At 41.8% G+C, this 14,113-nt stretch overlaps 1 protein-coding gene across 1 annotated transcript; it reads left to right on the top strand.

Moving 5' to 3' along the window:
• The first annotated feature begins 772 nt into the window (after window positions 1–772).
• thbs1b (thrombospondin 1b) lies at window positions 773–12,935 on the top strand. The gene is made up of 23 exons (XM_026142707.1): window positions 773–1,009; window positions 1,174–1,250; window positions 1,781–2,340; window positions 2,460–2,535; window positions 2,870–2,950; window positions 3,075–3,184; window positions 3,638–3,763; window positions 4,776–4,872; window positions 5,739–5,912; window positions 6,041–6,217; window positions 6,304–6,477; window positions 6,735–6,862; window positions 6,972–7,124; window positions 7,317–7,535; window positions 7,650–7,757; window positions 8,157–8,316; window positions 8,422–8,540; window positions 9,004–9,238; window positions 9,358–9,585; window positions 9,701–9,972; window positions 10,086–10,183; window positions 10,271–10,410; window positions 10,530–12,935. The coding sequence occupies exons 2-23, from the start codon at window positions 1,187–1,189 to the stop codon at window positions 10,535–10,537; spliced, it is 3,507 nt and encodes a 1,168-aa protein (XP_025998492.1). The 5' UTR covers window positions 773–1,009; window positions 1,174–1,186; the 3' UTR covers window positions 10,538–12,935.
• The last annotated feature ends 1,178 nt before the right edge of the window (window positions 12,936–14,113 follow it).

Here is a 14,113-nt window from a genome sequence, read left to right as displayed (position 1 = left end):
CTATATGTCACTCCCACTTCCCACACTTCTGTTTGGTTGAGCCTCAATCAATCAAGCCTAGACCTGATGCTTGGTGCACTAAAAAATGCCCAAATATGCTAAATAAATTATATAATACCTTATTACATAGTTCTTCTGAACTGAATGGCAATGAAAACAATGTGTCAGTTCAGGTGTGCTGCAGCAACACCTTGAAATGCCTCGGGCATCTCTGGAGTGAATACGTCGGCTCCTAGCGGATAGATCCGGAACTGCAGCAAACTGAGGCTCATAATCTGTGAAGCTCAAGTCACACCAAATATACTCTGATATCTAGCTTTCATCTGTTTAAGCAGAGGTATAAAAAAAAAAAAGTGGTTCATTGTGTAATTTTTATAGTATTTTTTAAAGTTAATACACCACAGTATTAGTATGAGAAATATAACAAGTTTATATAAAAAGTTCAAAGCAGAAGTAAGTCTGAAAACAGACTTGTTTTTTCTACTGTGAATGTTAGAAACACGTCGCTATAAATGTGTCACGTCGCTGTAGCTGTGAGACGGAAATGCCTGTGAGGGCTGATGGATGGACGCTGAGATGAAACACTGGACTATTAAGACTCTGAAGGCAACGCAGTGAAGTTGGTCCCGCAGTGGAAAATGCGCTCTCTCTCTCTCTCTCTCTCTCTCTCTCCTAAGAGGATAAGGTCGTCCCTTTTTCTCCCCTCACCGTGATTGGACGAGGCTACTTCTTAGGAATGGCATCAAACTATTTAAATAGCACTTTGTCCCCCCTTCGGCTTAAAAAGCTGTATTTTAGCGGCTGACACCGGAGGGAGAAATTTCTATATAACAAAAACTAAAATACAATAATTTCTTTTTGTCATTATTTTCCTTCTTTTCGCAGTGGAACTTTATAAATATATGTATACATAAAAACAACTCGTCACAAATTCATGCTTGGGGATTAATTGTTGGATTTCTCCAGATTTTTCCGGATTTTATTACTTTGGACCTGCTGCTTTAAGCAGGTAAGTGGTAAATATTCTGAGTGTTTTTGCAGCAGCGTCAGCCATCGCTCTTTGGGCAGCTGTATTTTAGGTGTATACCTGCTGCAGGCTGACTCTTTCTGACAATATCATTAATGCTTTAAATTAAAATGGAACTGCTGTGTTTTTGTGGTTATTTGTCACAGACCGCAGATCACCATGAAGCTGCCGGGGATATTTTTGTTATTGATGCTTTGGACCTGCGAGGCTGCGAGAGTCGCAGGTGAGTTTGTCTCAGTTTGAACTGGTTAAAACTTGTCAGTATGATTCTTGTGGAAGATAAGGGGAAAGAAAGCTTGTGTTTGTTTTTTGTGTTTGTTTTTAATTTAACCTCCTAAGACCCGAACTCTTCCATGGCATGCAATTTTGATTTCTCTTTGATATTTGGGCATATTGGTACCCAAACAATGTAAAAACAAAGAATTACCAGATTTTTTGTTTTACCTGATTTTTGTTTCTAAGAAACATGAGAGCCACTTATGAGGATATTCGTTTAAATTTTCGATAGAACAGTAGCAGTATAATGTCTTCGTAAGTGGATATCAGGCCCTTGTAGAGCAAAATTTAATATTTTGGTCTAAATAACCCAAAATGTGATGTCCACATATGTGGACGCCAGGTCCTAGGAGGTTAAAAAAAAGAATATAAAGGAGCTGGTATGGCTTTAAAAACGTTTTGCAGTACTCTAAAAGTGAAAACAATAGAAATCCAGCGCCTCACAAAGGCTGACTCCTTATTGTTATTCACCCGCAGAGAGTCGAGACGACAATAGCGTGTATGACTTGTTTGAGCTCGTCAAAGTCCCCAGCAAGAACCACGGGGTGACCCTGGTGAAAGGAGACGACCCGTACAGCCCCGCCTACAAGATCCTCAACCCGGACCTGATCCCCCCGGTCCCCGAGAACTCGTTTAGGGACCTGATCGATTCCATCCATGCCGAGCGGGGTTTCCTCCTACTGCTCAACTTTAAGCAGTTCAGACGCACCAGGGGAAGCCTCCTGACTGTGGAGAAGAAGGATGGATCCGGACCCGTGTTTGAGGTCGTCTCAAACGGCAAAGCGAACACCTTGGACATTGTTTTCTCCACCGAGAACAAGCAGCAGGTGGTTTCCATCGAAGATGTGGGTCTGGCTACGGGTCAGTGGAAAAATATCACGCTGTTCGTGCAGGAGGACTGGGCAAAGCTGTACGTGGGATGCGATGAGGTGAACACCGCCGAACTGGATGCGCCAATTCAGAGCATCCTGACGCAGGAGACTCCGGCCAGCGCGCAGCTCAGGGTTGGCAAGGGAGCCGTGAAGGACAAGTTCACGGTGAGAGCTGAGAGAATGGAGCAGCATATGTCAGGAAGGAATTTCTTTTTAAATACTTTGAGTGTGATGAACTTTTCGAATTGTGTACCGGTGCTTAAACTGCACACTCATACTTGCAGGGGGTCCTACAAAACGTGCGGTTTGTGTTTGGAACGACTCTGGAAGCTATTCTGCGCAACAAAGGATGCCAAAGCGGTGAGTACTCAAAGTGTTTACCAATCACTCATCTGCTCCATGCACTCTCAAGTGCGAGCAATTCCTTATCAAAGAAATCTGCGTGTACTCCGTTTGTCTGCTGATTTCTGTACCAAACACTGCCCGAGAAGCTGTTTACGAGATGCCAAAAAGGAATGCCAGTTTACAAATATCTCAGAGCTCTGTGGTCTCACAGTATGTTCTCCAGCCTATGCAGAATGAACTAATTACTTTTTTGCATAATTTACTGCTGCGGGGCATTATGCTCGACCTTATTAATTAATATATTACCATTGAAATAGTATACTGATTCACAGCAGTATTTTTCTTTCAGCCATGACTGACACCATGGTCCTGAGGAACCTCAATGGCTCCTCGGCCATCAGAACTGAGTACAGTGGCCATAAGACTAAAGGTAGGCATTGCTGCATCTGATGCACTCAGTCTGCAAACTTTTCTAAACTATATGAGAATTAAATAATTTTAATCTGAAATAAAAATTAAGTATGTTTTTCTCACTGTTGTGTATTCTGGTGAAGACCTGCAGATGGTGTGTGGCTTCTCCTGTGAGGACCTGCTCAGTATGTTTAAAGAGCTGAAGGGTCTTGGTGTGGTGGTCAAGGAGCTGTCCACTGAACTCCGCAAGCTGGTAAGGAGCAAACCCAGAAGACAGTGTAGAAGAACCTAAGTGACGTCTGCCTCTTTGCTGGTTATCTGTTTGCCTGTGTGTACGTCAGATGTGTGTACAGTTGTCTGTATTTTAATCAAAGGAGATACTGAGCTCTTAAATATTTGTAAAGCTCTGCACTGTGAATGAAACTTGAGAAGGCATCTGACAGAAAATCATCTGTAATTTCAGCAAATCAGTATCAGAAAAACTGCAAATGGTTTTTACTGTGTAGTTTTACTGTTTATTACTCTGTACATCATATAATTCTTTCCTCTGTGCTGACGCTGAATTTGCTTACCTCCTGCATTTCTTCAGAATTGTATCTCTGTTACTTTGTGAATTTTAAAAGGGGCTTCACATTTTTTCTCTTTTAACAACCAAGCTAACAACTCATTATCATAAGTCTATTTTTCTTGTTTCTCTTTTCCTCAGACGGATGAAAACAAGCTTATTAAATCCCACATTGGAATTCACAGTGGTGTCTGTATCCACAATGGCATCGTTCGCAAGAACAGAGACGAGTGGACCGTGGATGACTGCACCGAGTGCACTTGTCAGGTGAGATCTCCACAGCACTCCCACCAGTGTACTTAAACACACGTGTGAGGAGGACTTACTCAATGCTCTGACTTCTCTTTACATGTACACACACACAAGCACGCACACTGTGATGACAGCCCACAATGGGCAGACACACTTAACCACAACACAACTGATCTGGTCAGTAATTAGTAAGTAGTGTGGCGACTGGGCAGGAGGCCAACAGTCTTTATTGTTGTAATGACAGGTCTGCTGTCAGAAGTTCAACTTGACTGTGGCCTTGAGGGGCTTGAGGGACTTAAGTGATCCGTTGCCCATAATTAAGAACAAGACCTTGGCTTTGACAAGTGGACAGGAGGATGTAGATGTAAAATACTTGGGAGGAAATCTTCCTGCATTTCACCAGTGGGTTCATTTGCTTATTTCTCCCTGTGCAGATAGACTACTTCTTCCAGGTTCTGCTTTTTTCCCTGTCAGTGATCAGTTCCTGGAGGGAGAACATTAGCATGCATAGTCAAAAGGCAGTTCTTATGCCTGAGTCATTCATAGTGAACCCTCACAGGTTGTGCTGGCAGGCTGGCTTTACTTGTTCGGGGCTCTGTGCCCAGTCCGGCTCCATGCTGAAACCCATATCCATTATTAGGACTTTGGCCTCTTTCCCACCCTCCCCTGACCTAGTCGGCAGGTGTTGGCTGCAGGGGTCCCCGTTCTCAGCCAGAACTCTTGCTTCTCACTCATTCTTCCATGATTAAACTCACATGACCAATAGAGAATTTAATGAGATGGTTGCACGTACATGGGCGAGGCCTCGATTAAAAACATATCTTCAAACATGCACTAATTTAAATGGATTTAAACAACCCCACAAACTCCACATTAGTGACGCCGTTGTGAAGGGTCCAGTGTTTCAAATTCCATTCAAGCACTGGGACTTGACTGAGTGCCTGGACTGAGTTTGGAGGAAAATTGCAGCAAAACTTGAGTGATATCCAAATATTTAAAAATGAATTTGATCTCTGTGCTTTTGCAGAACTCTGCTACTGTGTGTCGCAAGATCTCCTGCCCCCTGATCCCCTGTGCTAATGCTACTGTTCCCGATGGAGAGTGCTGCCCACGCTGTGGAACACGTAAGCATTTCTAATCTACGATCTCCAACACATTTTATTATGACCTGCATAGCTATACAAAGACACACTGTAATTAAAATAATTATAGGTATGCAAACCTGCACTATAAATGTTACATTAATGGTCCACATAGTGTAAAGTGTATGACATTTCAGCTAACACTGTACCATTCCCTGAGCGAGCTGTTTCTATTTTATTTGCCATATAAAACAAAAAACCACAAATATTTCCCTTGATGTATTGATGTAAAGCTTTTTCTTCATTAGAAAAAATGCTAGTTTTAAAGATGATTTAACTGCATTAGTATGAAAGGGTGCTTATGTGTTTGGAACATTGGCGCTTTGTGCTCTAAAACATCTTTGAATCTTTAAGTTGAAATGGCTGCAATTTGCCAAATTGGTTAAAGGGGAATGGAAAATTGGTTTTCTGTTTAGTGAAGCCATCTTTTACATGAGGGGAGGTGGCATGTTCTTCATACCTTGGCAGACTTGGCTGCGATGCTTCCCTAAAAGTAAACATTGGGAGCCGCATTCATCCCGGCCTCAGCCACTTGCTGAAGTCATTACAGACCCAGGGTCATGTTTTCAAAAGCTGTTTCCTCTTTGGAAAACATAAGCCAGTGGGGCATCCCTGTCCATCCTGAGGACAGGAGGCCTTTCTATTTCTCCAGTTAGTCCTCTACGTATGCTCACAACAGCTGTGTCTCCCAGTTAAATCCAGACCATTAGTCCACTGCTTTTAGAGCTTCCCCTCCTCATTTAAGGTTAGGGGCTGTTTGCGAGGGGGTGCTGCTTCGCTGCAATAGCTCTTTTATTGTCTCCCTCTTCGCCTCCTTCTCATATTCTCTCCCTCTCCCTCCTGCTCAGCGAGCGACTATGCAGAGGACGGCTGGTCGCCGTGGTCTGAATGGACCCATTGTTCCGTGTCATGTGGGCGTGGCATCCAGCAGCGTGGGCGCTCTTGCGACCGTATCAATAACAACTGTGAGGGCACCTCTGTGCAAACCCGAGACTGTTACCTCCAGGAGTGTGACAAGCGCTGTGAGTTAACTTAACCAACAACAAGAACAGACAGAAAATATGTGTGACTTTTTTATGATTTGATGTCACCGTGGTTCAACTTTTTGGCTCTTGATAACTGATCTCTGACCTTGTCTTGTGGCCTTTAGTCAAGCAGGACGGCAGCTGGAGCCACTGGTCACCATGGTCATCATGCTCGGTCACCTGTGGTGCTGGTGTCATCACCCGAATCCGCCTCTGCAACTCCCCAACTCCTCAGCTAGGAGGCAAGGACTGTGTTGGAGAAGGCCGGCAAACTGAAACGTGTACAAAGTCCCCGTGTCCCAGTAAGTTTCTTCATACTACAGTTGGATTTTGCTACTGTGTAAAGCAAGAGAAGACGTTGATCATGCTTTCTTCATGTCTTCATCAGTCAATGGCAACTGGGGTCCCTGGTCTCCCTGGGATTCATGCAGTCTCACCTGCGGAGGTGGTCAACAGACTCGGAAACGCCTGTGCAATAATCCTGCACCACAGTACGGCGGTAAAGAGTGCGTCGGTGAAGCCAAGGACATCCAGAGGTGCAACAAGACCCCCTGCCCAATCGGTGAGGCATTTTATCATTTAAAGGAGTTCCACATATTCCATGTATTTGGTATTTTTTATTATTCATGTTTTTAAAATTTAGTCTTTACAGCATTATTGTTGGCATCCACTTCAATGTAGGTTTTATTTATTGAAGTTTTTTTTTTAAATATACGTAAGTGTACCATCTCAATGAGATCATAACTGGAAGATTAGGATTACTAAGATTAAAAGCAGGTTACATATGAAGGATTTTGATGACTGCATTGCTGTGTTCAGATGGATGTCTGTCCAACCCTTGCTTTGCTGGTGCCAAGTGCACAAGTTTTCCCGATGGTTCCTGGAAGTGTGGGAAGTGCCCAGCAGGATACACTGGCAATGGGATCAAGTGTAAAGATATTGATGAGGTAAAACGTCTTTAGCTGTTGTTCAATGATTAAAGCAGCTACAGTCATATATTAGAATTCAGGCAACATCATAACCATAACTGTGATTCTTTTTTTATCCTGAAAACAGTGCAAAGAGGTTCCTGATGCGTGCTTTGAGTTTAATGGGGTGCACCGCTGCGAGAACACCGTTCCAGGCTACAACTGTTTGCCCTGCCCAACTCGTTACTCAGGACCCCAGCCGTTTGGCCATGGTGTGGAGCAGGCCGCCGCTAATAAGCAGGCAAGCAGATTCCTGTTTGAAGCCAAAAACAGAGCAAGAGAGACAACTTTTATTAAACAAATACTGATAACAGGGAGAGGTCATACTAATGTGTTGTGATGAATATGTGCCTTTCTAAGGAGAGAATGTCATGAATTTAAACTATGCAGAGCTCGTCTCACCACTGATATTCATCTCATCTTCAATCTACAGGTGTGCTCACCCCGTAATCCCTGCCTCGATGGAAGCCATGACTGTAACAAAAATGCCCGCTGTAACTATCTTGGACACTTTGCTGACCCCATGTTTCGATGTGAGTGCAAACCTGGTTATGCTGGCAATGGCCATATCTGCGGAGAGGACACAGATCTGGATGGGTGGCCCAATTCAGATTTGGTGTGTGTTGAAAACGCCACCTACCACTGCAAAAAAGTACGTAGTAGCAAAGCAGCTGCAAAGAAATGTCAATGTTTTTGCAGAGTTAAAGTGAAAATATCTAAATATTGCTTATAATGGCTGAGACTGACTCTGTTGTTGTTCATTCAGGACAACTGTCCCAACCTCCCGAACTCAGGGCAAGAAGATTATGATAAGGATGGCATTGGAGATGCTTGTGACAATGATGATGACAATGATGGTATTCCTGATGATAGGGTAAGTAAACATTTCCAGACAGGAAATAAGATTGTACAAGGAATAAGTGTGAAACGGTGCCTGTGCACATCTTTTTGCATTCATCACGTTGTCTAATAAGAGGACAGGTGGAGATGGGGGTAGGGTAGAGGAGGGTGGCGCTCAAAAGAAAAACAAATGTTTCTCCCAAGGCTGAGCCAAAACCTCAAATTCCAATGCTGAGGTTCTGAAGGAGCTGCGCTGTGTGCTGCTAATCCCAACATTTGATGCAGGAGAGAGCCTACAAATAAAGCTGCTTTTCATCCTGCATCACCCCTCCCTGTAAATGGGCAGGGAGGGAGTTGGAAATTACAACCGCAGCACCTTAAAAACTGTCATTGACTCTTTCTCTAACACTGCATTTTTCTCTTTTTCAAACAGGACAACTGTCCTTTTGTGTACAATCCCAGGCAGTATGACTATGACCGTGATGATGTGGGTGACGGCTGCGACAACTGCCCCTACAATAGCAACCCAGACCAGACAGACACCGACAACAACGGAGAGGGAGATGCCTGCGCAGTGGACATTGATGGAGATGGTGAGACCTGCAAACAAAAAATAATCAGCATAACTCTTAGACAATACTTTTATATTTTCTGCTTTTGTGCTGCCTTTTCATCTAATTTATTTCCGTTTATGCCAGGCATACTGAATGAGAAGGACAACTGTCCCTATGTGTACAATGTTGACCAGAGAGACACAGATCTGGATGGAGTGGGAGACATGTGTGATAACTGCCCACTAGAACATAATCCTGATCAGGTGTGTAAAAGCAAACACACGCATTGCTGTTACCCATTTGCTTCAGTCTTACCCGGCAACAATAATCCACATTCATCTCCCGGGCTCTCTTTTATATCTCCCTTTCAGTCAAAGCAGGCTTCAGTAGTTGCTGAAGCATTATCATGGCATGTAAAAGGTGGAGTAAATCCTGTATGCAGCTGAAGGGCACATTAGTTCAGTAAGGCGTGGTGGGGGGCTAGGGCTACACTGAGAAAGAGGAATGTGTTAAACAACAGGAATTAGGAGAAGAATAAGGGAAGGAGGGGAAGTCTAAACTGATGTGCTTTTTAAAGAGTGAAGCGCACAATTAAAGGCCAAAAGAGACATGTTCAGACATGAATGCAGCTGTTATTTGGTGGTGTATAGAGTACAAGTAAGCTAATACTCAATTTTCCCCATAAACCAGATCTAACTAGGATGTTTAAACACTCTAATTTTGCAGTTGGATTCAGATGATGACCGCGTGGGAGACAAGTGCGACAGCAACCAGGACATTGATGAGGATGGACACCAGAACAACCTGGACAACTGCCCGTATATTCCCAACGCCAATCAGGCTGACCATGACAAGGACGGCAAAGGTGACGCCTGTGACCATGATGACGACAATGATGGCATCCCTGATGAAAAAGACAACTGCAGGCTGGCGTTCAATCCTGATCAGCTGGACTCTGATGGTGAGCAAAGTTGGACATGGATACATCTAAGCAGTTTTATGCTGGAACACATATATCTATACACCCTGGGTATTATTATTATTATTATTATTAAATAATTTGGATTATGTATTTTTCAGGTGATGGCCGTGGAGATGCTTGCAAAGATGACTTTGATCAGGACAATGTGCCTGACATCTATGACGTGTGTCCCGAGAACTTTGACATCAGTGAGACAGACTTCCGCAAGTTCCAGATGGTTCCTTTGGATCCAAAAGGCACCTCCCAGATTGATCCTAACTGGGTCGTCCGCCACCAGGGCAAAGAGCTGGTTCAAACTGTTAACTGTGACCCTGGCATTGCTGTTGGTAAGTACCAACGATTTCTCTGGACCAAATGTGTAACTTTGCAAAGACTAATAGGAAAGTTTCTTTTTTCTATTCAATTCTTGTCGTGACACCCTTTCAACCTGTTTTTGTTCAGGCTACCATGAGTTCAATGCAGTGGACTTCAGTGGGACTTTCTTCATCAACACTGACAGGGATGATGACTATGCCGGCTTTGTGTTTGGCTACCAGTCCAGTTCCAGGTTCTATGTGGTGATGTGGAAGCAAATCACACAGACCTACTGGTCACATAAGCCAACTAAGGCACAAGGTTACTCTGGCCTGTCCATCAAAGTGGTTAATTCCACCACCGGCCCAGGAGAGCACCTCAGAAATGCCCTCTGGCACACAGGCAACACCCCAGGACAGGTACATTGGACTTCTGTTCTTTCATGGACAATTGAAACATTTATTTTTGATAATCAAACCTAAATAAAATAGAAAAACTCATGTCTTTTATTTATTTTTTTCACACGCTTTAGGTTCGCACTCTCTGGCATGACCCAAAGAACGTTGGATGGAAAGACTTCACTGCCTACAGATGGCATCTGATCCATAGGCCGAGAACAGGACACATTCGGTGGGCAGAAAATAATTTTGAGTCTGTAGGTAGTTACCCTTCATGAGTTTGGCATTCAAATGTCTAATTTTTCCTTGATTTCCACAGAGTTGTCATGTATGAGGGTAAGAAGATCATGGCTGATTCTGGTAGCATCTATGACAAGACGTATGCAGGTGGAAGGCTAGGTCTTTTTGTCTTTTCACAAGAGATGGTATACTTCTCAGACCTCAAGTATGAATGCAGAGGTAAGTTTTATTTGAAAACCACTAAAGTTGACATTGTTCTATTAAAATGAACTCTAGAATTAAAGACATTAAACAAACCCTCTGCAATCTCTTCATGTTATGTCTCTTCCTTTTGACAGATGCATAAATGTACGGCGCAGGAAGCTCTGAGGAATGCACCTTTTTGTATAAAGTATGAACTTCTATATTCTCATGCAAAGTCCAGGGACCGATTTATTGCCGCAACTCTTTATTTTTGGGCATGCTCACTCAGACTGGGCGAAGGGCATATGGTTAGCCTCAGGGTAACTTGAAGCCGGTTTGGAAAGAAAACCAACCAGCTGAATGCCATTTGAGGATCAGAGAGCCCCTTCTCCACCACCATCCTTAACATCTATAAGAGCAGGGAGAGGTGAAAAAAAACCCAACAAAGCCTGTAGGTCACCAACACCTTTCTATCCCCGCTCTGCCTGCTTTACCCGCTCTCTGAAAGACCTCATTCATCTCTGTACAGGAATGGCTCCTCATAAACAACTATGCACTTCCAAGTCTTTACGTCTCTCTCTCTCTCTTTCTGTCTCACCTCTTCAGCCTTTTCTGCCTCACTTTCTAGATGGACTTCCCAAAGAAATAAAGAAGAATATTTCCTTTGCCTTACCAGTCTGACCAGGATGTAGATCCTGGAAATACAACTTATGAGGACTCAAAAAATGAAGATGACATTTTGTAGGAATTTTTGTTGTTAATGATTTAAGAAAACTGTTGAGAGGGGAGCAAGTTAGAAATAAGGGGAATATGATGCTGTGGATAAATGTTTGCATGCATGTACAGAATGTATGTGGAAGACTAACCATGAATGGAACAAGAAAGTTCTTAAATCTTCTACCCTAAAATCTCTAGGGTAGAAGAACTATGAACTGTGTTTGTCTCAATTTGAATACTTCCAAGAGCAGAGTTCCAAGTAGCACAGTATGTACACTGCATACTTACGTAATGCATGAATTCCGGCAAAGTTGTCTCAAACTGAACATGCTAAAACATGTTCCTAATATAAAAAAAACAGTTGCTTTTGATGAGTTAGCTAACATGTTTTGTAAAAATTTGCGACTTCTTGAGCCTTTGGTGATTCTTTTAATACAGAATTACTCAACAGTGAAGATTACAGTTCAATTTAACATACCTAAACACCAGACAAATCCATAACATGCACTGTTTGGTGTAAGCTAGAAAAAAACCCTGCTACTGTTAGCTAGCTAGCTGGAATTGGAGATAGCTAGCGGGTGAGAAATGTACAGCATTTCATATTGATCTTCTGACTGTTTTGAGTATCCTATCTGGGTACTTGTGCTCTTCATGATGCCATATGTGAGCGTTTTGTCACACTTGCCTTATGGAAGTATGCAATGCAAGACAGCACTGGTTTATGTTAACTATCATTTACATACAGGTATTGTTGGTTTTTTTGATGTCATCTGGTTGTCTTAACAACTCTCAGGATTAGATGGAGATAATTATATTTTACAAAAAGTTGCTTGAGTCTATAACCACATAGTCAAAATTTCTTCCAAAATACTCCCTATATCAGATCCTAACTGTAGAAATCGAAGAGATTTAGCCCCCTCAACTTTTGGGGGAATTTGCTATGAAATAATGTAAATACATCTAATTTATTGATTTTTGCCTACAGTGTAGGCAGTAAACAAAATTTTTGTACTTTGAAAAAGTAAAAGTATCCTTCCAATCACAGTGAAAATTGACCCCAAATCAGGTACGCTTAGATACAGGATGCATAACATTGTCGTTGTCTTTTATCTCCAGAATTCGTTACTCTTCAGACAGGGCTATTTAGCATGAAGTGTATCTGATCCGTGTGCCTTTTCTTCAGAGAGAGATGAAAAACAAAGGAGATCGTTGATGTACAATTATTACCTCATTGCTGTTGTATAATTTGATCAAACAAAAACATAAGTACTTCTTCGTATTCCTTTGAAATGATTGACATCTTAGTGCTACTGTAGCATGAGCTGTAAATAATATAACATGACATAGCTACAAATACAGCAGAGCTCCCAATCCCATGATTTACTACAGTGAAAATTATAAGAAGGTGGGATATTTCTTTTTTTTTTTTTTTGTATTTTGCTTTATCACGTATGTCCAATGCGGTTTTTAGCAGATAAATTATTGTCCTGTTTGTCTTAGTGGTTTGTGAGACGCTGATTTTGTGTGTGTGTGTATGTGTGTGTGTGCGTGCGCGCGTGTGTTTGTAGAAATTTGCTATTTAAATAATTTATCAGGATTTGCTGCCTTATTAAAGGGCACATGTCCATCTGTATAAACGGTTTGCACACTGACGTGAGGATGTTATGTTCTTTATTGTTTTTATCTTTTTTGTTATTGTGTATCAATGTTACCAATATTTTTGTACAATTAGTTTTGCTTGTCTGTAAACATTTTCATAGTTGTACAAAGCAAAATGCTGTTTTTATTCATCACAACTATTTTGTTATGTATTTTAAGACAATAAATAGTTGTTAACATTCTCATTACTTTATTGTTTTTCATGCCATCTAGCATTGATCAATCCACGATTTATGGAGAACAGTGACTCTTACCAACAAAATCCATCAAAAACGCAAGTAGATTTGATCAGATCTATAGATTCAGCGCACAGCAATCAAAATTACTCACAGTCAAATGTTTCCCCTACTTTCTCAGAAGCACAGATAGACTTGTACATTCCGTCATCTCGATGATAAAGGCCTCATGAGGAATGTGGCACAGGTGTCTCCTCCTTAGTTTGATCTGTGTGACCTCTTTTGCAATATGCAAATATTAGGTTGACACAAACCTTGACATTGACTGAAAGGCATTATATACGTGTGTGCTGAATTTGTTATATTGTTGTTATTTTGTAACTGCCGATTTCTGAAAACCTGAGCCCCCCCAAAAAAACAAAAAAACAAACTAAGACCAGGAGTAAAAGGACACCAGGATGTTAGAAATAAAAGGGCATTTAAAAGAATGCTACCTGAATGCCAGTTCAAAAAAATAAGCTCTTTTTGAACTTTTGTAGTTGATTGAGCTTGTAGATCATGGATCAGAGGGCAAAGAGTTTCAAGGTGTAGGGCAACATCTGCAAAGGCTCTGACACCTTTAGTTTTTAGACTTAAGGATGGATAACCAGCACTGAATAGAAGACCTCAGAGTTCTGGTGACATATGGCTGCAAAAGCTTGCTAATGCATGCGTCCTAAAAATGAAAACATACAGGTAATTTTTCATGTGCACTTTACAGTTCAGATTCACTCAGGTGAAATACAACAAGAGCTCAGTGACTTCTAATGACTGCTGTCATGCAGAGTGATGCATTCTGACTTAGACTTTCTGCTGATGTTTGAGTTCCTGTGACTTAGGCCGTTGAGCCACAGTGGCTGCATAAGACATATGCAGAATAAGACAGACCAGACATAGTTGTGTTTAGATATGATTATGGAGATCATTTTATGGCAAACAGAATGACTCTTTATTCTGTTGCAGTCAAATGGAGAGAAGCAAATATAAATTAACTGGTTACATTTCCCTTAAAACAAAAGGAAGCTGATTATGAACTCCTTTTTGTTAACTTAGACAGGCCAGTATTGTAATAATCCATAATAACCTAATGTGGCAATATTAAAGACCAGACATCCTAATACTGGCTGCATTTTTCACAGGTCTCTGTC

Source organism: Astatotilapia calliptera, chromosome 15 (assembly GCF_900246225.1).
Source record: "Astatotilapia calliptera chromosome 15, fAstCal1.2, whole genome shotgun sequence".
In the NCBI taxonomy this organism is placed as follows: Eukaryota; Metazoa; Chordata; class Actinopteri; order Cichliformes; family Cichlidae; genus Astatotilapia; species Astatotilapia calliptera.
This window is presented reverse-complemented; position numbering and strand designations above follow the sequence as displayed.

Excerpts from the sequence above, each read along its gene's own strand:
- thbs1b (XM_026142707.1), top strand. The coding sequence starts at position 1,187 with ATGAAGCTGCCGGGGATATTTTTGTTATTGATGCTTTGGACCTGCGAG. Across the intron at positions 3,185-3,637 it reads CCACTGAACTCCGCAAGCTG|ACGGATGAAAACAAGCTTAT; the intron begins GTAAGGAGCAAA and ends TCTTTTCCTCAG. Across the intron at positions 6,863-6,971 it reads AGTGTAAAGATATTGATGAG|TGCAAAGAGGTTCCTGATGC; the intron begins GTAAAACGTCTT and ends TCCTGAAAACAG.